The sequence below is a fragment of the Podarcis cretensis genome, assembly GCF_951804945.1.
Source record: "Podarcis cretensis genome assembly, chromosome: 10".
In the NCBI taxonomy this organism is placed as follows: Eukaryota; Metazoa; Chordata; class Lepidosauria; order Squamata; family Lacertidae; genus Podarcis; species Podarcis cretensis.
In genome coordinates, this window is record NC_137179.1 from 65,351,249 (window position 1) to 65,379,087 (window position 27,839).

General features: G+C 42.3%; 1 protein-coding gene across 9 annotated transcripts in view; it reads right to left on the reverse strand.

Moving 5' to 3' along the window:
• Positions 1-27,839, reverse strand: part of TAFA5 (TAFA chemokine like family member 5) — a 339,258-nt gene that overhangs the window by 240,347 nt on the left and 71,072 nt on the right. The window contains exon 1 of one of the 9 annotated variants that reach the window (XM_079994428.1): positions 3,202-4,784. The exons of 7 other annotated variants lie outside the window; for them this stretch is intronic. In XM_079994428.1, coding sequence (XP_079850554.1) covers positions 3,202-3,292 — 91 coding nt within the window. In that variant the 5' untranslated portion in view covers positions 3,293-4,784. Of the gene's footprint in view, positions 1-3,201; positions 4,785-27,839 lie in introns of those variants that run through there. One more of the 9 variants, XM_079994432.1, reaches the window with a different exon arrangement.

Consider the following 27,839-nt stretch of genomic DNA (forward strand, 5'->3'; position numbering starts at 1 on the left):
TTAAACAGCTCTTTCTCACTCATCTCAGAACAAGTGTTGCCTGTTTTCTTACCACTTATGAGTTGTACAGTAATGCAGTACTACTGTTAATGTGAATTGATTCTGTACGTTTTCCAAGAGTAGCCCACTGCCACAACAAAATAGTTATTCTGTATGTTTTTCAAGAGTAGCCCATTGCCACAGCAACAAAATAATTATTCTGTACTTAACTGGACAGCTTTGAGAGCCAACACAGGAAACTGACCTTGCTAGATTTTTTTTTTCAGTATTCCAGTCAGTCTTACCTGCTTTATTTTCTAGGATCACAAAAATCTGAGACTGCACAAATATTATGTTTATGCTGCAGTTAATATAGGCAGTGTACACACAATATATTTAAAGCACACCCACACACCAGGAATTCTGGTGGTGGAAATGATAGCTCTGGGAGGGGTTGACAGCTACAACAAACTGAACAGTTGCTACATTTAGTTAATAAATAGATCTAGCATTTGTTAGCAAACCAACATGCATGATAATCTGGATTTAAGCAAAGGCCTTGCTACCTCTTAGCATGACTAAGACTTAGCCAAAGATTACACCCAACTGGGCACAATATTTTCCAGCAGTTCTTAGCTAAAGAACACTGAAGCAGGTGATATTTGAACAGAGCATCATATCTTAGTTCTGGCAATTAAGTCTGATCAAGATAAACAAATTGTAAGGTACTTGCTTGATATTATGGGTCCATCTAATAGATCTTTCTGAAAAAAAGATTATTAAATGGAGATTTCTGGTTTTTATCATGAAATAAGGCTATACAATGGGGCCACCAAAAATGAAGGCAAGATGTACTAACTTCAACCGTACTTTGAAACAACTGAGTTTATCCACCAACCAACGAACTGACATCCTCAAGCTAACAAATTATGAGGTCCAAACATATGACAATAAGAAATGGCTGCTTGCCACATTTATGCTGATGATGTAAGTCTAATATACAAGCAAGTGGACTTATCCAGGGATTTACAAGTGGGAACACATGCAACCCCATCATCTAATACTGAACTAAAGAAAAGGTAAAATTCAGTTCCCCACTGTTTAAAAATGAGTGCATCATAGATATATTTTACCTCCCAAAAAAATCTTAGAACAGTATATGGAAATCACTACACTCAAATATAAAAACAGATCCAGCCATGCAGGCGAGAAAAATGTGTTTTGAAGCACATGGAGGAATAAACAATATGGAATTCCTTCCAAACCTATTTAATTGTGTGATGTTTCTGTAGAAGCTAAAGTACAACAATCACTGTGAATGATGGCCTTAAAAAAAAATCAGTCAAAATGCTAAAATAGACTAAGCTTCAAGTTGCCTAGCTACACAGGAAGCTTAGGACAAATTCTCTCAACCAACTTCCAGAGTAACCACACTCTAGACATAAAATAATAAATGGATAGGCATTATTCTCTTGTTCTCAAAAAAAAAGTAAACAGCTGAGATTTAATTCCTCTTCTTGTAAAACCAGATTGCTAATCCCTATAGTGTTTTAAGAGGACTACTTCCTGGATACATTAGGGAAGTCTATAAATTTGAAAATTCTTATTAAGGGGATAACCATATTTTTTCCTGATGTTAATATATCTACTTATATACAATTCTTAAAACTGGAAAGGCACTAAGAATATTTCTACACTGTGTTGTTCTTAGCAGTATCATAATTAACAACAATCTTAAAATCGCTGAGCAGGAGCTCAGGAAACACTAGTAAGGCATTCCATGTATCTGGTGCACAAAGGGGATTTTTTTTAAAAAAATTGCTAAATACTTATAGATACATAACAATATATTTGCTAGATGACTTACATATTTAAAGTTCATGAGCAACTGACATGTCTAAAGACTACAGTGGCCAATTGGCCAATTGGGGAGAGCACTTTGCCAATGAGGCACTGAAAGTTCTTGCATATTTCCAAGAGCCAATATCATACTAAGTGATTACTTTGAATAAATATGGATCCTGAGACATCTGAACACTTTTTCTTTTCTTTTCTTTTTTGCTAGTATTAGGTGAGGTCCAGATGAAGTTAGTTGCACTTCATTCCCACTGAAATCAATGCGACCTGACTTAAACCACGACTCATTTTTTCCATTGATTTCAATCGGACCTTAGTGCAATTAAGTTACCATCTGCATTTAATCTACTGGTAACAAAAAAAAACCTACTATAAACCTTTGCTGCATTTCTTTTTTTAAAAAAATAGCTACACCTTTTCTCACACCTAAACACACACATATTCAATCAACAACAAGCTAAACTTTCACCTTGGGCAGTGGCTTATAAAGGATTCAGTTAATTAAATCAACCTTCTCGAAGGACTAACCCCTAATATTCTCAGTAAGGTGGCAAAAAAAAAAACCCCTGAAAGGCTTAAGAAAAAATAATAACAATAACAGTCTTATGTCCAACTACGAAATGCATCAGATTCTTCTTCTTTTTTCCCACTTGAAATTTAATCATTACATTTGCTTTGCTTTGGCTGTATTGCTTATTTGTTTGCTTGTTCTGAGACAAAATTTATTTGAACACTTAATGAAAAAACCCCTAAAAATCAGGCAGAAAGGCCTCTTCTACTCTTAGGAAAGGAGGATGGAGGAATGAGCATCCTGCCCAATCTCTACTCTTCCTTGCCCTGATCATAGAACTTTAGTGCCATCTATTGAAAATGTATTGAATTTGCTTTTTTAAAAAAAGAAGAAAAAGAAGAGGATGACTGGTGAGTCTATATATATATATATATATATATATATATATGAATGATACATATTTTTACTTATTGGGATTTATAGTGTATTAATACACTTACCAGTGGCTTAGTGTTATTTCAAGTTCTAAATAGCAGCAAAGCAGGTCATTCATCCAGAAGAAAACAACAGTTTTCAGCTTATAAATGTATGAACTAAGGCTAGAGCTTTCAACACTGCCCACATAGAATGCACTCAGCTGGAATATAAACCCTGTGTCTTCGTTGCATATAAAATAAAGTTAAAAAAGAAAAAAAGCCTGTTTTGGTAATAACGTACCAATGTACTAGATAAGAGAGATCTGTGGAACTAGGACACACTGCAAATAAATGGAAAGAAATAAGGAATATCTCAGCATTCGGAATCAGGAAGGGGGGGGGGGACACCAGTGTATGCAGGCATGCAGATATAATTACCTTCTTTAAGGAACTGGGAGTGGATGACAAATATAAGAAAACAGCAGATAGCTGCTCCTGCTATTGCCCATAAAGCTTTCAAGAGCTGCATCTCGGGTTGGAACTCAGCAAATACCCAGAAAGTCACACAATGAATTTCCAGAGCGATGCATCAATGTTTCCCAGGTTTGAGCCAGCCAGTAACCACACTTCCAAAACAGAGAAAAGGCTAGAGATCGCAGGGAGCCTTTTTCCTCCCCCTCGCTCCCCTCGGCTTGGGGGAGGGGAGAGCAAGGGGGTTAACACAAAGTCTCAAGCAGCAGGAGCAAGCATCCTGATCTTCAAAAGGAGAGCAGCACAGAGTAAGCTGGGTCTGGGCTCCATGAATCAGCTTTCTGTTTCCTCGGGAGTTGAGCAGCATTGGGGGTTGGGGTGGAGTGGGGGGGGGGAGTTGAGAGGAAGGGGAGGGAAGACAATCTGGGCAGAATTGCGCAATCGCTCCCCCTGCTCTGATGAGCTTGTTTTTTCGCTGCTGCTGCTGCTGCTGCTCAGCGACGGCTTCGGTTCAGCAGGGAGAGCAATGCGGGAGACAAGCCGGTCCTCTCAGCGCTGATGCTGCCCTGTGGGCACGAAGCTCCTGCAGATGCCGCTCGCTGGGTTCGCTTGGCACGACCCTGTAAAAAAAGAAGAAGAGGGGAAGGATGGGCTGCGAAGGAGGGAGGGTGCAAAGGAGGCTGCCTCGCTGTCCAACTTCCCTCCGACGGCTTCCCTTGCTCGGTCCCCAGAGCCGGCCGCTTCCCCTCCGCGGTTCAAAGCAACTCAATTAATCCTTTCATCGCAGGGCAGCGCAGGTGCCAGCTGGCGGCGGCTGGGGCATCTCTTGCGCGCTTGCTGCTGCGCGAAGCTGGGAAGGGCGCGGGGACTTCCCGCCTCCCCTCTGCTCGCCGCCACCTTCCCGTCGCCTCCCAACCTGGCCGGGGAAAGGCTGGCTCGCTCTTCTTCCCTCGCGCGCCCCGTGCGCCTTCGCCTCGCCTTCTCCACCGCGCACACACGCGCGCACCCGAGCACCCCCCGCCGCGGCACCCGCAGAGCGTCTTGGGGCAAACGGGCAAGCGGTTTAGGAGAGGGGTCGCAGCAGCAGCAGCAGCCCACAGGTTGACACCTCCATCGCAGCGTTGCCCCCTCCTCTCCACGGAAATCGGTGCCCAGGCTGCGACGCCGACGCCGATGCTGCTGCGGGAGGGATCGGGCGGAGAGACGCGGCTGCTCCTCGGTTCTGGTGGCGGGAGGAAGGTAGCTTCTGCAGGGAGCCCCAGCCCCGCTCGCTGGCTGCAGGCAGCGAGGGGTTTTTGGTTATGCTTTGCTCGAGGTGCGCTGGCACAGGGCGGGGACGGCCGCCTCGGCTTCCCCCGGAGCTTTCCCCTTCTCCTCTTCTTGCGGGGGCTGGTGGGTGTCGCTGGGGCTGCAATCTTCCCTTCTCGGCTGCAGGCTGACAAAGGCAGCTCGGGCTCCGAAGTGCCTCCTCGTCTGCCAAGGCGGCGGAGCCAATTCTGCACGGACTCCAGGGACCCAGCCTCCCTCGGGGTTGCTGCTTCTCTTCCCCCCCCCCACCACCGCCCCCCTTCGCAGCGCGGAGAGGCAGGAAGGCTGGCCGGCTGCGCGCGTTCGTTGGATGGCGGCGAAAGCAGCGCCTCGGGCGCGCTCTCCGCCAGCAGCGTCTTATTGCAAGACTCCTAGCGCCATGGAGCAACTTTCGCGGCGCCTCGGTCCCCAGAAGGCTGGGCTGACTCGCTTGTTAAGGAGCATGCCCGAGAGGCGAACCCCCTCCGGCAAGCTGCTCGGGCTCCGACAGGCAGCTCCCTACGACAAACAAGCAGAGCGGGGAGGTAGGCAGTCTGGCAGCGCCGAGCTGGAACTGCGCCGCTGGAAGCTTGGCGGCAGGAAAGGGGTGGAGAGGGAGACACCAAAGCGCAAGGCAGGAGCAGAGGAGGAAAGGTGGCCAGAGCCGGGCAGGAGCCTCTGTGAATGCCAGAGCTACCTTTCCCACCCCGCCTCGAAACGCGGGCTTTGATGTGGGTGATATTTATTAAAATCAGAGTGACAGATTGGAGGCTTCTGCTCAGCCACCCAGCAGAATGCCAGCGGAGCCGCTTGAATGTCAGTAGGTTGTAGCGATTTACAGAAAGGCAAGTAAGCTGCAGGGGCGCACGGGCGTAGGGAGAGGAGGCGGCGGTGTGATTTACAGTACCAGAGGGACCGACAAGAGATCCCAGACAGTGCGCTTGCTGTGTGCTGAGAAGTGTGATGTAAGTGATGCCACGGGGAAGAAGGACCATTTCGGAAGCAACATGGGCCACATGGAACGGTGCAGGAAATACAGAAGAGCAGCTTAGAGGCATGCGAAGCGCAAGCTGCTTTTTGCTGTTTAGCACTCCCTTTCGTTTACTTCTCTGCAGAACACACTTCCATTACTTTTCTTTTCTGCCGATAAAGTCACTGTGCCATCTGCAGCTTGCTGGTAGTTCCCCTCTCAAGGCATACCACCTGTTTCTGATAACTACCTATTGACATCCAGCGGCTCCCCGGGGGTGTTACTATTGGCATTGCATCTCCTTATCATAATTTCTTACACTGCAAGCTATCTACCTGGCAGCAAGTGTCACGAAAATCAATAGGGCTTACTTCATTGAAATTAATGGGACTTGCCTAACCATTTTCGTCAATTCCATTGCCTAAGCAAATATTGCGAAAAATCGTTGTGTTCTCTTATTTTATATGCATACATGCATTTTTTTTTTATGTACTCTTGACCCATCTTCCAAAATAGACTTAGTGCCTGCCCAGTACTAGTACCATCCCTACAACAAACAGTAAATGAAGGTTCAATGGTATCCACGCAGTCAGTATTCAGTCTGTTTAGATATAATTAAGATCTTATTTCAGTGGGTGCCGCTATGCCCAGCAAGACTGCAGAACCGTTTTGCTGCAGAAAGAGTCAGAAAATGTGAATTGCATTTCGAGGCTAGAAAAAGAGTATATAGTTTCTTCAGTGTTGCAAAAACATACAAAGAGAGCCCAACTGAACTTACCTAGGTATGCATAGTGCTGTAAGGCTGGAATCCTATACAACTTACTTGAAAGTCCATTTTTGCTTAACAGAATGGATTTCCTTCCGAATATGTAGGATCTGAGTGGAAGGCTGGTTGTTTATGATACTCAGAACAAATCTTCACCACAGATTTACTCTAGTTTTAAAGTTTCTGGCTGTGGTGCAATGAAACAAGATTGGGATCGCTAGCAGAATTCAACAGGTGAACCATGGCAGGTGAACCATGCTCGCATAAAATCGATGTGCTTGTAGCATAGACATGTAGCTGAAGTGTGAAGTTGATGCAGGGCACTGGAATAGTGTCTCACGCAACCTCCACGTCTGTCTAATTTGTACAGGCCCTATAAATCAGTAGCTCTGGTGTTGATGGAACAGATTTCTAGGTGGCACAGAATTTTTCCTGGTCAGAATGGTTCAACTTTTGTTGTTGTTGTTTTAGCTAAGCAATTCCTCCAAAACCAAAACATAATAACTGCTCCAGTTTCCTCAAGGTTAGCCAAGAATAGAACTGCTACATCAAGCTCGTCTCATGGCCTTTGCTTCCACCCCCACATTGTGAAGAAACACCCTAAGAATGTATTAGCTGACGTAAGGAATAGGGTAGAATCCATAATTTTAAAAACCAGGTGTTCTGTGAAGGGGGAAAAGGAGGGCAGAGTAGACTGCAATATTTTTATTTATTTTTTGTAACTGCCCCAATGCTAATCACTGAATGAAGCACAAACCCCAGAAAACAGTGAAAAACGTGAATACTTGGAAACCTTGAAATCTGACAAAATCAAACAAAGAGTTAAGCATTTATTCAAAGCCAATTTCAGGTATAGTATGAAAGGATGAAAAAATCAAAATTACAACATAGTTCCTATGCAACTGAATAAGCTGGTACACACAGAGCTTCTCAGAGGTGAACTTAAGTCACATATTGTTTTTCTAGTTCCAACCTCAGTTGGTTGTTGGAGGAAACATGAGAACGATAGTAAGAAAAATCTGTAACATGCAATATAAAAATAGTGCAGCAGAAACCTTCTTAGATGAAGGACAGGTATGAAGGAAAGGTACAGTAGCAATTTTTAAGCATATGAAAGAAATGACCATAACCTCCTCTTCTCTGTCCTGAGAAGAAACAGCTTTAGCCTGCCTATCAAATATTGCTTCTTAACCGAAAAACAGATTAAAGAAGAAGAAAATTGAACTGAACTGGTTCGGTCTAGATACAGGGACCTCTACTGGTACAAATGGGCTGTCCTAGATTGCTCATCAGATCTCTTCTAACATTACTGCATAAATGACATACAGTGGTATCTCGGTTTAAGAACAGCCCTGTTTACAAACAATTTGGTTTACGAACTCTGCAAAAACCAGAAGTAGTGTCTTGGTTTGCAACCTTTACCTTGGTCTAAGAATGGAATCCAAATGGTGGAAGGGCACCGGTGGTGGGAGGCCTCATTAGGGAAAGCGTGCCTTGGTTTAAGAACGGTTTTGGTTTAAGAACAGACTTCTGGAATGGATTAAGTTCGTAAACCGAGGTACCACTGTATTTAATATAGTCACATAACTGTCAGATCTAGCTTATATCCTTCTTAATATTGTCATTGTACACAGTTTTGTTTTTTTTTTAAAAAAAAAATAGGTAAAATTATTCAGAGATTTCTGTTATTCTTACTAGAAAAATCAATATGATCAATTGCAACCCCCCATTATGCAGTAATGGCCATGATGGTGTCAGGGCAAAATTTCCCTTGACCAGAGGAACCACACACAAAAGGAAATTAAGAACAGAATATTTTATTCGGCATGACTTTAATAGCACCAGAATTACATCAGTTGTAACAAATGAATCAGCTATCATGTGCAGGTGGGATATCCATTCCTATTATCAGAAACATAAGTCATCAGCAGGGAACTCAGGCTGCAAATCAAACCCTGCTTAATCAGGGAGTTAGCCCCAGAGAGTTCAATAAAACTAACTTCTGAGTAGACATAGACAAACCCCCTATGGGGGTTTGGTACTCTGTGCTCCATCTGGATTTTTGTATAGCTATAGATTGCTTTTACTTACATAGATTTGTAAAAGTAACAATAAGGGGGGGGGGGAATGGCTGTCTACCATTTTACTAGGATGATTCTCTGTCACATACTAAATTAAGAACATGCATTTCTGCCCAATTTTGGTCGTGTGATTTAAGTTTCATTATTTTGTGAGCAAAATTAACTCATTCATAACCAAATATAAATCTGTTGTGTGATCTATGTTACAAGCAATAAAAGATTTGCAATGCACATACATATTTTCCAACATCACTTCCTTGTTGATCTGGAACATAGCTGTCAACTTTTCCCTTTTCTTGTGAGGAATCCTATTCGGAATAAGGGAATTTCCCTTAAAAAGGGGGAAACATTGACAACTATGATCTGGAATATATCTGTCTAACATGCTGGCATCTCCTTAAATAGAGTTAAGTAATAATTGCAGGAGTGCAGAAGCATTCATCATTAATCACATCCTCTGGGGAAAAAATTGAATTGAAGACAGGAGCCCCTAGAAACAGCCATGCATAAACAAAACTGAAGCCATTTGCTCTTTGTAATAACCAAGTCTAGTGGTATCAAGGACCTAGAAGGCAGTCAGCATAACAAAGCCAAAACCATGTAGGAAAAAAGGGTGGATGGGGGGGGGGGGGACGGACAATACGCATTTACATTAACTATCTCCATTACAAATATTTTATCCTCAATGTAACACCTACCATTCCCTTATGGCTGGATGATATAGTGCATGAACCCATCATAGGATCTCAGTGCAGCACTAATGTGGATTTAGGTCAACTAAGAATGACTGTTCAATGCATCTGAATGCTAGATTGTGAGCTACAGCTGTGCACCCAGTCCTGTCGCCGAATTAGCCATACTTCATACCAACTACATTTCAAACCTTCTTGTTTCAGGCTCTACTAAGTGGCAATAAACCACTGCTATGATGAGAGGGTGCAGGTCAGAAGTGTGGTGGTGTTGGGGGATGCCTAGCCAAATCATTTACAAAGTATATAGTAGTTTGAGGCAATAATGTAAATGTGAAATTCCAAAACAAACATCTAAATTCTGATTCTGTTCAGAAACATTTGCTGACTGGCAGTGATCATTTGGCTATATATATATATATATATATATATATATATATATATATATATATATATGCCAATTCTGCTTGGAAGTCCATACCAGGCAAAATATTTTGCCTTAATAATAAATTAGAAGAAGAAGAGTTTGGACTTGATATCCCGCCTTTCACTCCCCTTAAGGAGTCTCAAAGCGGCTAACAATCTCCTTTCCCTTCCTCGCCCACAACAAACACTCTGTGAGGTGAGTGAGGCTGAGAGACTTCAAAGAAGTGTGACTAGCCCAAGGTCACCCAGCAGCTGCTTGTGGAGGAATGGGGAAGTGAACCCGGTTCACCAGATTACGAGTCCACCGCTCTTAGCCACTACACCATGCTGTGCAGTAGTCTTATCTGATGAGACTATTGGATGGCAACAGATCAGGGTTTGCAGGAAATAGTATGAGAAAGTTCTTCCTGCTATTTTCAAGAAATTGTAGGAGGAAACTAATGCATGTATGGAGGCCAGGTTCTGCAGTTTGTGACATCATTACAGCCATACAGTGATCTAATATTATGGGCACACTGGGTGATGCAGAAGGAAATGAACAGGCAGCTCTTTGTACTTCTATGAAAAAACAGAATAGATGAAGACCCCACATCTTTAAGAGATGATATTGCTTGATAAAAAGGATGCATAACACAGATAAAATCCTGACCATGTGAATTGAAAATAATTTTTTGAAAATTATTTCAAGCTAAGCATGCTGTTCTAATCCATCAGTCTGATGAAACAGAATTGTAATGCAAAGATCTTCCTTCCCACAATGCAAACAAAAAAAGCAACTACACTTCAAATACTTTAGTAACTGCATGCACAATTCTGAATGGCAATGTGCTAAAGTTTACAAGCAAGCTATATGGAATATAGTTTAGAAGCTTTGGGTTGTTCTTTTTATGAATAAAACCCAAAGTTTCATTGACTAGGCATTACGGTGAATTACAGCTTCTTCTGTCCAGGATGAAATGGATTACCAGCCGATAATCTAGGGATCATTTCAGTCCTCTGTGCTCTAAGGAATTATTTTAATGCTCTTAAGAACTCTCTTCTGGTAGAGTAATATGAAGATTAGGAATCATTACCTTCTCTCTACTGCTGACCCTCCAGTACATATTTTGCCCCCTCTATGTTGTATGTGCACCACCATTCTGTAATTGCAGACATCACTTGCAATAAAAGCCCCAGTTAGTACATTGTTACCGGTACATAAGACCACTTTGCTAAATTTGCCACCTTTCATTTCTCACAATATAGTATTAACACTATGACTTAATATATACATTCATCTCCCTGAAATCTAAGATTTTGAAGTTCAGAAAAATATAACTGCAAACACATTATCTAAGCTCTCCATATTACTTAGAAATAAATCCCTTTGATATACCAGGTTAGAATATTCTTTTAATAAATGGTTAGAATATTTTAAAATAAATGAATGTTTCAAAATGCCAGTCATGTTCAAATAGGATGGTATAATACAATTAAGCTTCAACTTGCAAAGATAGTATAGTAGATATAGAGACATATGACATATTCTACAACAGCACATTCTTAAAGTTAGCTAGAACCTTTTATAGCTGTATGTCCTCTATCTTGAACTTGATTTCCCATTCTTATTTTTGCTGCTGTGAGTTGAATCAAGATTTAGTCATGCACAGAACAGACACAATAATTTCAATGGGTCTTCTCTAAGCAAGACTACGTTTGGCTCCATCCTGTAAGTTTTACTTAACTCAATTTATTGCAAGACATCCTGATTCTTATCTACTTTTCAGTTACAATAACAAAGATTTGTCTCAGAGTTGCTATAACTGAAAAAGGTCAAAGGATCAACTCACTGCTCGGTAATCCCTGAATTAAAGTACTAGTGAAAATTATCCCAAAAGCAATCAATTTCTAAGCAAGTGCACATAGTTGCCAATAACTATCTCAGCCCTGATTTTTTAAAAGGAAAAAACAACAACACCCCAAGACTTCATATTATGGTAGCTCAACTCACACTTGACACTTTGTATAAAGGTAAAGGTAAAGGTACCCCTGCCCGTACGGGCCAGTCTTGACAGACTCTGGGGTTGTGCGCCCATCTCACTCAAGAGGCCAGGGGCCAGCGCTGTCCGGAGACACTTCCGGGTCACGTGGCCAGCGTGACAAAGCTGCATCTGGCGAGCCAGAGCCGCACACGGAAACGCCGTTTACCTTCCCACTGGTAAGCGGTCCCTATTTATCTACTTGCACCCAGAGGTGCTTTCGAACTGCTAGGTTGGCAGGCGCTGGGACCGAGCAGCGGGAGCGCACCGCGCCGCAGGGATTCGAACCGCCGACCTTTCGATCGGCAAGTCCTAGGCGCTGAGGCTTTAACCCACAGCGCCACCTGCATCCCTGACACTTTGTCTACATAAATCAAAAATATATATACATAATTATATGACCCCTAGAATTTGGGCTTCAATGAAGTTTCTAGTTTTCTAAAAGGATTCCTTTTAAACTAATGGCATGGCTAAAATGGGAGGCGTGGACATCTGTTTCTGAGGTTGAAAGACTTAGTGTCCCCAATCCCTCCCACTTTATTTTTGAGGGGAAGTTCAAATCAGATCAATCAGATTTCAGTAAACCAAATACTCGTTGTAGGTTCCTTCCTTCCTACAGTATTCTGTATTCATGTTTTGATGCAATTCACCAATATTTATTTTTAAATACTTAAGGGCAATTCAAATCACAGTCCATGGCTTTTATTATTGAATTTTATACAAAGACCAACAATCCCTTTTGATTTGTTTCCATAATTCCATTTTCCTCTGACATAAGGTCTGCATTTGGTCCATAAGATAAACCCCCTGAGTACAAACTCATTTTACACCACCAGTTGACCTGTTGTGTCAATGATCCTGAACTAATGGAACACTGGGAGATTTTGAACAGGTTTTGTGAAATTTAAATTCACAGCACAAAATTGTGCGTATATGTCAAGGCTCAGTGTAGTTCTTAACCCATCCAAAAACACCTCAGGCAACCTAACACAGCCTAACTACTGGGAGTTATCTATTTCAAAATTGCTATTATATCCTGAATACATGATTCAATCAGAATCACTTTTGAAAATGCACAAGGAAATGAAAACATAAGAGAACCAAGTGCCCTGACACATCTGAAGACACAGGTCATATGAAGATACAGGATTGAAACATTTCACAGAGTCAGTGTTTATCACTCTTCCCGGTTGAGACAGAAATACAGCAGTGGACCAGAACAGTATGCATACATTTGATTCTCATTGTCTTAAAAAAAACAACATGGCAAGTGCTGTCATTGCACAATCTCAGTTAACCACAGCCAGGCAATGACAGTGGCCTCTATACTGAGAATGGTGGTTTGCATAAAAGGATTTGGTGAATTTCTCTCTCTTTTTTTTGGGGGGGGGGAGAGGGATGAAAATTTAGAGAGGCATAAATATGCAAGTGGAACTAACAGCAAAATATTGCAGTGTGGAACACTCCTACCCAAGTTAAGAGCCAACCAGCCATGCTTTGTTCCTGGACACTCCATTCCATTTCTCCTCCTCTTCCAAATACTCAACATTTCATGGCCACTGAGAATGGACAATCCTTAATGGATATTTGGGATGTTGCCTTCCTTTTTTTTATCCTATAGATAGGTGGTGATGGATGATAGATAGACAGATAGATGTTATATAGATAGATAGATCTCAAGAATGCTCAGGGTAATGTCTTTTTTGTTATTCCTGAAATGAAAGTACTATATTTGCATTCCTTCTTATGCCTCTCAAAATACAAAACAAACTGGTAGACAGTTCTGCAAACTGCTTAACTGCTCACAGTGTGTACTTTTCTAGGCAAACTCAAGGTTATGCTGCTGCCAGAGATTGAAATCATGAATTCTTCTTTCTTTGCTAAAAATGACATCAAAAAGAAGTGCCGGATTTACATATAAGCTAAACAAACTATAGCTTAGGGCCCTACTCTCTTGGAGCCCCCCAAAAAATTAAAGGAAAAAAACCACTGGATGTGCATTTCCAAAATATAAGATAAAAAACAAATAAAACAAAACCTACATACAGCAACAGTGTTTTGTGTGGTGTAGGCTCCTATTTGTTATGTGCAAATAGTTTTTGATACCTATTAGGTCCATTAATTACCATATAGCATATATTCAACACAAAAAACAGTCACAATTTGTTGTTGACAAAGGACAGCTGGACATATAAAGGGCTCCATTACCTTCAGCAGCTTGGGGCCTCATCAAACCTAAATCTGGCCCTGTCAAAAAGTGTTAGTTGATAGGTTAAATTTCTGTCTTCGGTGGGCCTCATGCTGCAATCCTATAGCTTCTAAACTTCAACTGGTCCAAGAGGTAGCAGCCAGGTTACTGACTGGAGTAATTATAGAGTCATAGAATTATAGAGTTGGAAGGGATCCTGAGGCTGATCTAGTCCAACCCCCTGCACTGAAGGAACCTCAACTAAAGCATCTATCACAGGTAGCCATCCAACCTCTGCTTAGAAACCTCCAGCGAAGGAGAATCCACCACCTTCTGAGTCCGTTGCACTGTTGAAAAGCTCTTACCATTAGAAAGTTCTTCCCGATATTTAGGCAGGATCTCCTTTCTTGTTGCTTTTAGAAATCATATGATACCAGTTCCAAGCAGCTGCGTTTGTTTCTAGTTTATTTTGGGGCTGAACTTCGGTACCCCTGACCATTAGGTCCAGTCGCGGACGACTCTGGGGTTGCACGCTCATCTCGCTCTATAGGCCAAGGGAGCCGGCATTTGTCTGCAGACAGCTTCCAGGTCATGTAGCCAGCATGACCAAGCCGCTTCTGGTGAACCAGAGCAGCGGACAGAAACACCGTTTACCTTCCCGCCGGAGCAGTACCTATTTATCTACTTGCACTTGATGTGATTTTGAACTGCTAGGTGGGCAGGAGCTGGGACTGAACAACAGGCGCTCACCTCATCACGGGGATTCGAACCGCCGACCTTTCGATCGGCAAGCCCTAGGCCCTGTGGTTTAGACCACAGCGCCACCCGCATTTGTTTCTAGTTCATTTGGGGGCTAAACTTAAATCCCTAAAAACCTCTGGGCGCAAATATGAGAAAGACCACCTCTTTCCCCACAGATCCTCGTAGGTGTTAAGATCAACAGAATAAGTCCTCTTTTAGTTCCATAACCCTCAGAAGTTCTGGGTGGTGGTGACCATGTGGGAAAGGGCATTTTCTGTGGCAGCCCCAAAATTGTGGCCCTGCTTCCCAAAGAAGGATATAGTTTTCAGTGCATGCTGAAGACACACCTTCTTAACTCTGGCCATCTGCCATGTCTGTTTTCAAGGACCACCTTAGTCCTGTGACTTTAATTTATTTTAACGGCTTTCAACACTGTATTTTAAATGGTTGTAATCTACCCTATGGGACGCGGGTGGCACTGTGGGTTAAACCACAGAGCCTAGGACTTGCCAATCAGAAGGTCGGCGGTTTGAATGGGGTGAGCTCCCGTTGTTTGGTCCCAGCTCCTGCCAACCTAGCAGCTCGAAAGCACATCAAAGTGCAAGTAGATAAATAGGTACCGCTCCGGCAGGAAGGTAAACGGCATTTCCATGCGCTGCTCTGGTTCGCCAGAAGCAGCTTAGTCATGCTGGCCACATGACCCAGAAGCTGTATGCCGGCTCCCTCAGCCAGTACAGCGAGATGAGCGCCGCAACCCTTGAGTCAGTCATGACTGGACCTAATGGTCAGGGGTCCCTTTACCTTTAATCTACCCTATGACCTGCTTGCTTATAATTATTATTATGAACCTGGGAGGAAATTTCATAGAACTCAAAGTGGAACTTTGTTAGTTTAGGAGATTAGGGTTCTTTTTTTGTTTCACAATATGCCTTGCAGGTCAGAACAATGACTGTTCATTTTTAATTTGCCATTGAAGTTATGCAAGCCTCACTTAAATGGAAACTTACTTTTATTTTGTTCTGAGTCTGCCTTTCTAGAATAAAAGAAAATGTCAGGTAGTAAATTGAAGTATCAGATGGTATTGGCAAAACTGTGATTAATTCGATATTGAAGAGTATTGCTTGAGGTATAAAGGTTAGCGAGGAGATTAGCAAGAAAGAGGCTGTTCTGTTGATGTAAGCATGGAGGACTGGCATCAATTCTCAGCAGACACCGCAAGTACCAAGGTGTTTATCAATAACGTTGTCCTATCTGAGTAAGTGGATGAGATCAGTATCTGAGCTCCTGACCCTCTGACTATGAGAAATTACAGCAATTTACCTTGCAATAAGAAACTCTTTTCACCTTCTCACTAAGGCATCTGATGGTTACTTATACTTTCAAATATAATGTGCAGTATGATCTCAGAATACAAAGCCATGTGTACAAACTGAAATTATGGCTGATAGTAACTCCCCCCCCCCCAAATAGTTTACATTTGTACTAAGAATATTCAGGTTTTATTTGCATCCATTTCTGACTGTTTTCTTTCCCGATAGGCTGGTTAACAGAATATTGAGGGGGTTTTTTGTGGAGAGGTGTGCCGAGTTTTGTAAATGGCTTTTTCAAATGCATTAATATTCTGTTTATATTACCATCTATAGCTATGTGAATGAATATAGCACATTCAAGGAGCCTGACCTAAAATGTTAAATAGCTTTCTTTGAAGATAAGAAGCGATATCCCAGAAGGTACATTTTTCCATTGAATGTGTGTGTGTGTGTGTGTGTGTGTTTTGTTTTATTCATACTACAAAAGTCTTTCCTCCACACATTGTTTCCCCCTTTGGAATAGAGGAGTTGTTTACAGTGCAGGTGGATTAAAAATTGCTTAGCAAAATGACTGGCATGATCGTCGCAGGAGGACGACAGAGCTTGATTTCTCTAACTTATTTGTTAAAGTGCTTCTTACAACTGCCACATATATCCAAGCTTTTAAGGAGCAAGAGTTAAGCTGAATTCTGATGTTGGCCATAGACATGTGAATATGTGCCTGGAAACTATCCACCGGCATAACAGAAGAACAAGTTATAATTACCATAATTAAGAGTGTCCTAAATAACTGAAATTAATAATGTTAAGAAACATTTCTGCATTGAGGCCAGTAGACTTTTCAACCTAAAATGGATTCAAAAGACAACTTACAAATTAAAAGCAGAACAACTGCACAAAGTTAGGAGCCCATCATGGAGGAGGGGGTGCCACTGTATTCTGAGATCATGTTGCACATTATATTTCAAAACATAAGTAACCAAGGAAGTCTATCAGAAGCTTTAGTGAGAAGGTGAAAAGAGAAAGAGGCTGTTGACAGTTTCTACTGTACCATTTGCCCACTGAAAGCTGTGTGTGCATGTGTGCACACACACAAACACAAACACACAAAACAAAAATGCAACATTCTTCTCATGTTGCACTTCTGATGCACATTTATTTTATTTGAGACATTTATAGAACACCCTTCATAAAAACATATTAGAATTTGAAAACCCAGAAGAATTATTCTAGCCATAGGAGTCAAAGATGCGGGTGACATACCAACTAACCTGGTTCTAAAAAATAAGAAAGGCTAACTCTCCTTAAACCAATTCCACAACCTCGAATTTAGGAAGGTGAGAATCTGTACGTAAAAGCACTAGGTGCAATGCCATTGGGCAAGTGTTGCAAACCAGAGTCCCACCCCAAACACAACATTTACATGTGGTGGGAGTGCCCCAAAATCCAACTATTCTGGACAACAGCCATTCAAGAAATATGTAAAATAACTAAGCAAGTATTAGAAATCACCCCAGAATTGGCCCTACTAAACATCTTCCAAGACAATAATGCCCATTTATGCCACAAATAACTCAGCAGCCAGAAACACCATAGCCAAACACTGGAGAGACCCTTCAGGAGTAAGCATGGACCAATGGTACCAAATAGTATGGAAAACAGCCTTACTAGAAAAATTAACCAATAAAATGAAACTGACATGGGGACAAACAGAAGAAGATGCCTTCACCCTGGTATGGCTCCCCTTTATCACATACACAGCCCAAGAAGACAATGACAAAAATCCACCAACAGCATACAAATCAATATGGCTAACCTGATCCAAAACACCCACCCACCCCACTCACACATGAAAACAAAGACCCCCCACAGCCAATCACAAACGAACAACCACACCCTAGGCCAACCCCAACCTCTCTCACCACCAAAGGAACACAAGTGAATAGCAGAGAACCTGCACAAGCGATACTGACACAAAACCCCACATATATTACGTAAAATAGAAACATTGCCACCCGACCCCACCCCCCTCACCTTTCTCCCCTCCACCTCTTTACCCCTTTTCTTCCTAATGTCTCAACAAATGAAACTGATCTGTAAAGAAATGTTCCTTGAAAAAGAGAGAGAGACATTGCACATACTTTTGTAAACCAAGAAAATATTTAATAAAAAATACATTAAAAAAAATAAATAAAATAAATAAAAGGCAGTTCCCAATTCTCATCCAAAGGAAACTGAACCTGAACTTATGAAAATTTCCTGAGCAGTGGGCAGAGAGAGAGAAGGAGAGAGGAAGAGAGAGAGATTAATAAGAAAGGTTGCTGAAAAATTAAGCTATGTTTATCATACCCCAATCTGTGCCCCATCAGTAAGGCTGGAGTAGAGAATGTATGGCTCTGCAGATTTTTTGGAACTCCCACTGATCCTAACCAGCATGACCAATAGTCAGGGATGATGGCATTTATAGTCCAGCAACTGATGAAGAGCTCACCATCCCTGGGTTCTTGAGTTTAGATTGCCATTGACCAAGATCAGTCTTTTTTTCAGTGATTGGCCTCCCTTTATTGGAAGTCTGGCAGCATGGAGGGAAAGGGCCTCTGGATATCCATGTGATGCCCTTTCCCTCACATGTCCACTCTAGGAAAACATGGAATGTTGTACTTGACTGCTTCTTATGTATCACATTCCACAGCTGTTTGGAGGACACTGGCAGTTTTTCCAAGGCACATCTATAATTTGCTCCCCCCCCCCCCCCGGTGTTGGGTGTTTTCCCCTCACTTCCCAGGCTGAGCATATATGGAATAGGGTAGCTATTATATCAGCATAATGGCAGCATATTTCCTCCACTTCCCAACCCCAAATGTAATGCAAGAATAGTATTGCTCTGTAAGTGAGTCTTCTAAATAAAGAGGTAAACCCTTCTCCATGGAAACATTTGAACTAAAAATGACCCAGGTGTCCTCTCTCATTCCAACATGTGAAACTGTGGAAATCCATTTCCAATTGATTTTGGAAATGCTATTCTACATCATTCTGAGGAGACATACCAAACAGCATTCTAAAAATAAACTTAACCTCACCCTATCACTAGCAAATCTATTTAAGCACAAACATTCTGCTATGAAAAACCTTCAATCTCAAAGGCTTCACCAAAGGCAATACAATCAGTCCTTAGCAGGACATGTTTATTTCTAAGTGCTTTGTCGTTAGATTGCTTGAACAGTATGACAAATGCATGGCGTCACTAAGGAAATTAATAAAGTTAAATTGGTATTTGGTGCACAACACACTTATTCCAGAATATTCTCACTGACATCTATAGATCATGGTAAATCAGATTTGGTAGATAGTTTCTGTGTCAAGGGATGTAATTCCTTGAAAAAGTGGTTTCACCTGTTCCAGACGCGGTTGCACTCCCCAGAAGAGCAGATCTGTGGCTTCAGGGAATTGCTATAGTATCCAGCTTGTCACTACAGACCTGGTTTGCCAGTTGTATTCATTACTTGGACTGGGGTACTGCTAATAGGAGTTTTGTCAGACAGGGTTGTTGTTGTTATTGCTGTTGATATTTTGTATGTTTGTTTTGTATCTCGTTCAATTTGGTTGTGTACTTCTGATGTTTTATTTACTGTTGATAACTACTTTTGTTATGTTTGCAATTATGTAAATGTTTTCATGCTGTAAGCCGCCTTGGGCATGGTTTTGGCTATGAAAAGATAGCATACAAATCAAATGATATATGTATGTATGTTTTCCTGGTCACAATCACAATCACCACCTCTCTTCAGACCATACTTCGTATTGGTTCTGCTCTATGCCTTCCTCAAGTACTTGCGCCTGTTTTTGAACTGTGTTAACAGTATTGCTTGACTGGATGCAGAGCCTTTTCCTTTTTGTGGCTAAAATTGAGCCTACAGTACAGTACAGAGCCAGCGTGGTGTAGTGGTTCAGAGCGGTGGACTTGTAATCTGGTGAACCGGGTTCACTTCCCCGCTCCTCCACAGATTGTTAGCTGCTTTGAGACTTCTTAAGGGGAGCGAAAGGTGGGATATCAAGTCCAAACTCCTCTTCTTCTTCGTGTCCCACCCAATTTTGCTTCTGGCCGCACCCACTACTGGCATGTGGCCACTGGAAAATTACCCCTGGGGAAATACAGCTGTACCCTATGAAAATCTATGTCACAGCCTTTCAAATATTTGAAGAATGCCATTCCAAATATGGTCGGCTAAACCAGGTGAGGGGAGCCAAGGGGTCTCAAATCCTCAGTGAGTTAGGGACTTCCGCTGCAGGAGAAGACAGGCTCCAGTGGGATGAGACCAATAGTGGGTTCAACGGTCAAGAAGGCGGTTTCTCCACGTGCTGCAGAGGAAAGTGAGGGGCATTTGGGGCTCGTCCACCTGGGAAGGTAACCTATCTGGAAGAAGAAAAGCTCTGATCTTAAACCTCCCCTCTTTGGGAAAAGAAAAGTCTAAGGAGTAAATGCTACACAAATCCAGAGTGTAGTTCGGGGGTCAGCAAACTTTTCAGCAGGGGGCCAGTCCACTATTCCTCAGACCTTGTGGGGGCCCGGACTATATTTTGAGAGGGGAAATGAACAAATTCCTATGCCCCACAAATTTTAAATAAAAGCAGACATTCTACTCATGTAAAAACACCAGGCAGGCCCCACAAATAACCCAGAGATGCATTTTAAATAAAAGGACACATTCTACTCATGTAAAAACACACTGATTCCCAGACCATCCGCAGGCTGGATTTAGAAGGCTATTGGGCAGGATCTGGCCTCCGGGTCTCAGTTTGCATGGTGTAGTTCAGGCATGTCCAAAGTCTGTTTCAGGGGCCTAATCCAGCCTGGTTGGTGTAATCCAACCCCAGTTTATTTTCTGGTGTAAAATCCTCAAAAAAGCTCAACCACTTCAATCCTAAAAAAAGGATCAACAACTTTAGTCGGCCCTTTGGTCGGCCTTCATGCATGTTCACTTCATCAAATCTGGCCCTCTTTGAAAAAAGTTTGGACACCACTGGTGTAGTCCATAAGACAGTTGGATGGTGCCTTACATTCCTCCTTCTGGCAACTCCTGCAGCCAAGCTGGTGCCAAATGTATTGCTCTGCTTTCCTTTGGACCACATCAGCCAGGGGATGTTGTCTTCTGGGCATCCTAGGACCTCCATACACACTGTCCAGGCTTGTTCCCTGGGAAGGTCACTTCAGTGCTGCTCACGCAGCAGTCTAACCTCACCTCAAGAGGTGTACTCCATTGTCTCTCAAGACGGATGGATGCCAACAGCTATTCCACTGCCGCATAATAAAATATTCTCCAGGCTACATATATCTAGGAAGGACGTGGGTGGCGCTGTGGGTAAAACCACAGTGCCTAGGACTTGCCGATCATATGGTCGGTGGTTCGAATCCCCGCAGCGGGGTGAGCTCCCATCGTTCGGTCCCAGCTCCTGCCCAACTAGCAGTTCGAAAGCACCCTTAAGTGCAAGTAGATAAATAGGTACCGCTTTATAGCGGGAAGGTAAACGGCGTTCCGTGTGCTGTGCTGGTGCCGGTTTGCCAGCTGCAGCTTCGTCACGCTGGCCATGTGACCCGGAAGTGTCTTTGGACGGCGCCGGCTCCCAGCCTCTAGAGTGAGATGAGCGCACAACCCTAGAGTCTGACAAGACTGGCCCGTACGGGCAGGGGTACCTTTACCTTTTTACATATATCTAACGTTTCATCAGAGGACTGCAGTGTCACAGTACTCCTGATAAGGTCTGGTCAAAGCAGAATAGAGCAGCGCTCTTACCTCTTGCAATCTGGACACTGCGTCTGTTGATGTGACGTAGAACTGCAGCTACCATTTTAGATGCTGCATTGCGCTGGTGATATACCTTTAGCTTCTGGTTACTAAAACCTCTGGATCCTTTTCACCGGTACTGCTTTCTGCTAAGGTATCTTGTCACCCATCCTGTATTTGGGCATCTGATTCTTCTTACCCAAAAGAGAACTGTACACTTCTCTCCTGAAACTCATTTTAAGGTTCATTTTAATGTTTTGCACAGTTTTCCATCACGGCATGATCATCTTGGTTAGCCTTAAGAAATCAATGCTGGATATTTGTGATATCTATGGTTTGTTTGATTTCCTAACTGTGCGCAGACTGAATGATTAATTATCCGTTCTAGATGTTGTTTTTAGTCAGGGATGCCAATCTGTCCATTCAGTAGTTGCCTGGATTCTTTTCTTCCCTTTTTGAAGAATAATGGATATAAGATTGTACAGCAGGATGGCGAGAGAAATGGGAACTTGCAGTACTTCATGTGGCTTTGACAAATGAATATATCTGATTTGGCAAATGAAGAGAACTTGAACAAATTAGTTTAGTATTCTTTAGCTGAATGAGAAGACCACCTCCCAGTATTCAGTTTGTACACTATGCAAAGGATAACTATGCTTTTAAAGGCAATTATTTCATATAATATATATTTGATTTCACAAGAGGCAAAAAACAAAAAAACAAAAAACAGAACAAGAACAGAACAAAAGCACAGGGGTAGATAACTGCTCCATTTAAAGAGATTTGTGTTTCATATGTTTACATATACCAATAACAAGTATTAAGATTTATAACTTTGCTTCAAGCTTTCAACTAGTTATTAATTGAATAGAAACAGCCTTGTGTCTCTGGTGAGACAATGCCTCCATAAGATAGCATGGGTGTCAAGAATAGTAAGAAATACATTGTTATTAAAAGAAAATGCTATGGTCGTCACATTATATAAGTACCAGAACAGTGTTCCTGTTTTCCATATTAGCAGCTACAGTTTATAAAGTTGGAACAGCCATTTGAACATTTAATATGGATTAATTCTAACCTCTTGTATTATCTGATCAGTTTGCTTCCTGTCAGGTGGAACAAGGAACATTCTGAACAGAGACTGCAGTCTAGCTGCCTTGTCTCAATATTTTATCATTTGCTCTCTATGTTGTACTTGTATGCTGTCATTCCAGCATCACAATGATGCCATACTAGACCTGCAGCAGTGAACAGTGTGGTTCCTAGCATGCTGAGCCAGAACACATTCATCTGGAGGCATGCTCGATTGACTTCAGTGGAACTTATTTCCAGGAATCATGCTTAACCCTACAAGCAGAAGAAAATGAGGGCCAACACCTCCTGTTCCTATCTTCTGGGTTGCTTGTTTTATATTGTTGTCTTTATGAAATTGTAACTTTAAATGTTATAAGCTGCCCTGTGCGGTGCTTATGCAAGAAGAGGGTGGGATATGCATGTATTAATTAACTAAATATTTAATATGCACAACGTATTTAAAAATCATCTTCAGGGGATGCTGTGAATAAGTGACATAAAAGCAAAAGTAAAATGGAAACTTTATGCTGGAAGTAAATCAATATACAGTGGTACCTCGGGTTACAGACACTTCAGGTTACAGACTCTGCTAATAGTACCTCAGGTTAAGAACTTTGCTTCAGGATGAGAACAGAAATTGCGTGGCAGTGGCATGGCGGCAGTGGGAGGCCCCATTAGCTAAAGTGGTACTTCAGGTTAAGAACAGTTTCAGGTTAAGAACGGACCTCCAGAACGACTTAAGTTCTTAACTCGAGGTACCACTGTAGACTGCACAATGAAAAGTGCAGTCTACGTGATCTACTCAGGTACGTGATCTACTCAGAATGTTAACCATACCAACACGTTTATTTTTAGTATCTGTGTTTCCAAAGCAATAAGGAAGACACTAATAAAAACAATTCCAGCCAAATGTGTATCATCTTAATCATGGCAGTATCTACTGCAACCTTCTTTGCTAGAAATAATATGGTTAAGAACTTTAACAGAGCCTTAAACTGAAAAACCAGCAGACAGAGGCTGCAATTCTAATCCAACATACCTGGGAATAAGGCCCTGGGAATTCAATAGGACTTACTTTTGAGTACACATGGTTAGGATTGTGCTGTTAGATAATGAATTCATTGAAATCCTTCCCAATGCATGTCTAAAAAGAGCTTAATACAAAATCTAATAAGATACAGGGCACTGAAAACCAATATAATATCATGGGCCAAAGGAATCTTAAAGGAAAAAAAGTTTCTGCATTATGCAACAGTCCTAATAAAAAAGACGAACAAAAAAATAAGATATATATTCAAAACAGTACTTCCAGCGGCGTAGCGCAGGGGGTGCAGGGGGGGCCGGCCGCACCGGGCGCAACATCTGGGGGTTAGGGTTAGTGTGCGCAAATCCACGGGTTAGGGGGCGCAAATCCACGGGTTAGGGGCGCAAATTACTTGCCTTGTCCCGGGTGCTGACAACCCACGCTACGCCACTGAGTACTTCCTTTCTTAATGCATTTGTAACCCACCCTTTAAGGGATGTGGGTGGCACTGTGGGTAAAACCTCAGTGCCTAGGACTTGCTGATCGTAAGGTCGGCGGTTCGAATCCCTGCGGCGGGGTGAGCTCCTGTCGTTCGGTCCCAGCTCCTGCTCACCTAGCAGTTCGAAAGCATCCCTAAGTGCAAGTAGATAAATAGGTACCGCTTTATAGCGGGAAGGTAAACGGCGTTTCCGTGTGCGGCGCTGGTGCTGGCTCACCAGCTGCAGCTTTGTCACGCTGGCCATGTGACCCGGAAGTGACTTCGGACAGCGCCGGCTCATGGCCTCTTGAGCGAGATGAGTGCGCAACCCTAGAGTTGGTCACGACTGGCCCATACGGGCAGGGGTACCTTTACCTTTAACCCACCCTTCATCTAAGGTTCTCCCTCCTCATTTCAGCCGCACAACATCCCTGTGAGGTAGTTTAGGCTGAGAGCCAGTGACTAGCCCAAGGTCTCCCAGTGAACTACATGGCTGAGTGGGAATTTGAACCCTGGTCTCCTTAGTGTAATACTCTAACCACTGTACCACACTCTCAGTAGTAGTCAGACATCAAAGGCTGAAATGAATAGGTTGTGGTGGAGGAGAGATTCAAGCTGTATCCACTGGCCCCTCCATGAATTAAAGGTGCCACCAAGAACCTACACACAACACATACGCTTCATTTCCCCATATTTCTGTGCAAAGGAAACCCTGAACCAATGGAAGTGGGAGGCGGATATGGGGCAAACTAGCCCAAACCAATTCTCCATACTATGCTCTCACTTCTACCAGATATAAACGGCTGATATAGGCGTACTGCATTGCGTTCAGACTCTGCAGTTTATCACCAGATGCTTCAAGCTGAGCAGAAAAATAGCACTCTTAACTCGCAAGTAGAAAACCAAGCATCTGCCTTGTTTGTATATTATCTTGTTTCTAGAATTTCAATTAGAATTTCAGCCAAGATTAAAGAACCTGTGCATGTTAGCCAGAATAAAGTTTTGTGCTTTAGTATGCCTATCAAGCCCCACAACTTTGCTGTTTTTGTTAACACCTGGAAAGTTAGGCCCCTCCGTGGCATTCTAAGAACTGGGGAACCATGCAGTATCTAGGATCAGAGAGCAAAGCTAAATCAAAATCTGTCCTGGGCTTCAGAGCTTCACTAGGTTTGTATCTGACAAGTAAGAGATGAAAAGTCCAGGCTTAATGCCAAGTCTAAATACGTGTTAAGATGCTAGCTTGACCTTCTAACAAGAGCTCTGAAGATTTAGCCTGCTTGCCTTAGATGCTAATATTTCATGCTGAACTGCATCCCTGATAAGTTCATGACACAACTGAAAGAGGAGAGCTTAAAAATACTTGGGTTTTATCTACTTAAAGGGATGTCCATCAACAACCTGAATCCAAACCTTTAGATTCTAAACAAATTGTTCCAGAACTCCACCTTGTGGTGACATTTTAACCATAAGAAAGCAAAGAAGCTGGGAATGGGAGCAGAGACATAAATTAAAACCCAGGATGTGATCTTACACAAATTTTCTAAATTCAGAGCTTAGGGTGCAGCCTAATATTGTCAGTCCCTAGTGCTAAATATAAATTGATTCTGATATCACAGGAGAGGCGTATCGTAATAGACACCAAGCCTGTTCTTCTTGCGTATTTTATGCTATAGTTTTAACTCTGCTGAATTAAAGCTCCGTGGGTTTTCCATTTTTCTCCTCTCTTTTCTAACTATTAGAATATCTGCATCATATTCCAGGCTACTAATAATGGTTAACACATTTTGCAATTACAAAATTAAGAATATATTAAAATGCAATTTATAGGGGGTTTTTACCATATAAAATAAACAGTTCCATCATCAATTAAAACTTCTCTGTCCCAAAGTCTCCCAGATGCACTGCATTCCTAAAACTCAACAGGGAAAATAACTTGTATACCCCCCCAAGTAATTCCTTTCTTGGACGACAGATATAGACCCTTTTTGCTCAGTCATACTTATTACTCAGTGTATGTCAGAACACCATTTATGCCTAGTTGAGATCTTGCTTAGAAGAGGTGGGCAATCTATATGGTCAGTAACTAGGGAAATACAAAATATGTTCCTTTATTTCTACAGTTTTCTACTTTTCCCTCCCATGGAACAGGGTGGAACTTCTTGTTGATAGGAGCTGCAAGTGAAAATCAGATACAAAACCCAAATACATACGCTGTCCATTGCTTTCAATAGGACACACATTCAAATGTGCATTCTTATTCCTTAGGCACCAGGAAGCAGAAAAAGCAAACATACTCCCAAACCTTGCAGTCCTGATTTTCTTCTTTCGAAATGAAGCAGATAGACACTGTCAGAAGGCAAAATGGTACACATCACAGAACCACAAAATCTGCCTCAAAAATAAAACCTGCTTATCAAAAATATTTCTTTAAGTATAATTTATTTATTTATTACATTAATATCCTGTCAGGCATCTAAAATTCTCTGCTTTCTTTCCTTTTTTAAAATCTTTCTTTGTATAGTCTCAATTTTATTTTTAATTTCAGGAAGACCTCTGTCCTGGGTCGATGAGGATATGCACAGAAAGGGGACAGGTGGATGATGATGGGCTCTGTGTGCGAGACAAGGCAGGAAGGATCCCTTGAGAGTTGGAGGCTGGGGGGAGAAACAGAAGTTCCCAGGTGAGAACTGGGAAGATCGACTTTTCTGTATATGGATAAAGGATATGATACAACTGAGAAAGACAGTGTTTATATCTACTTCTCTTTCTTATTTTTGCTTTCTCTTTTTTAGATGGGTTTTTATTGTATCTTATACTGAAAACTTATAAATAGAGAGATAGATGATAGATGATAGATGATAGATATAGGTAAAAGTAAAGGGACCCCTGACCATTAGGTCCAGTCGTGACCGACTCTGGGGTTGCGGTGCTCATCTCGCTTTACAGCTTCTGGGTCATGTGGCCAGCATGACTAAGCTGCTTCTGGCAAACCAGAGCAGCGCACAGAAATGCCATTTACCTTCCCGCCGGAGCGGTATCTATTTATCTACTTGCACTTTGACGTGCTTTCGAACTGCTAGGTTGGCAGGAGCAGGGACCGAGCAACAGGAGCTCACTCCGTCACGGGGATTCGAACTGCCGACCTTCTGATCGGCAAGTCCTAGGCTCTGTGGTTTAACCCACAGCGCCACCCGCGTCCCATAGATATAGATATAGATATAGATATAGATTTTAAAAAACAAAACAATTCTCAAATGCATCTCCTACTTTATTTAGCATCACAGCAACCCAGTGTAGGCCAGGACACAGAAATTATCCCAAGGTCACCCTTGCATGACTGAGTGGGAATTTGAACCTGGGTTTCCCCACACTGAGTCTTACACTGATACCACATTGGTTCCCATTTGTATACAGTGGTACCTCAGGTTACATACACTACAGGTTACAGACGCTTCAGGTTACAGACTCCGCTAACCCAGAAATAGTGCTTCAGGTTAAGAACTTTGCTTCAGGATGAGAACAGAAATCGTGCTCCGGCAGCATGGCAGCAGCAGGAGGCCCCATTAGCTAAAGTGGTGCTTCAGGTTAAGAACAGTTTCAGGTTTAGTACGGACCTCCGGAATGAATTAAGTCCTTAACCTGAGGTACCACTGTACCATCAATGTCAGTGTGCCACTGAAGGCTACAATGTCACAGTTCTATTGGGCTAAACTTAGCAACCATGTACGGCGCTCCAGTTTTTCTAGTCTAATTTTCTCATTGCTGGTGAC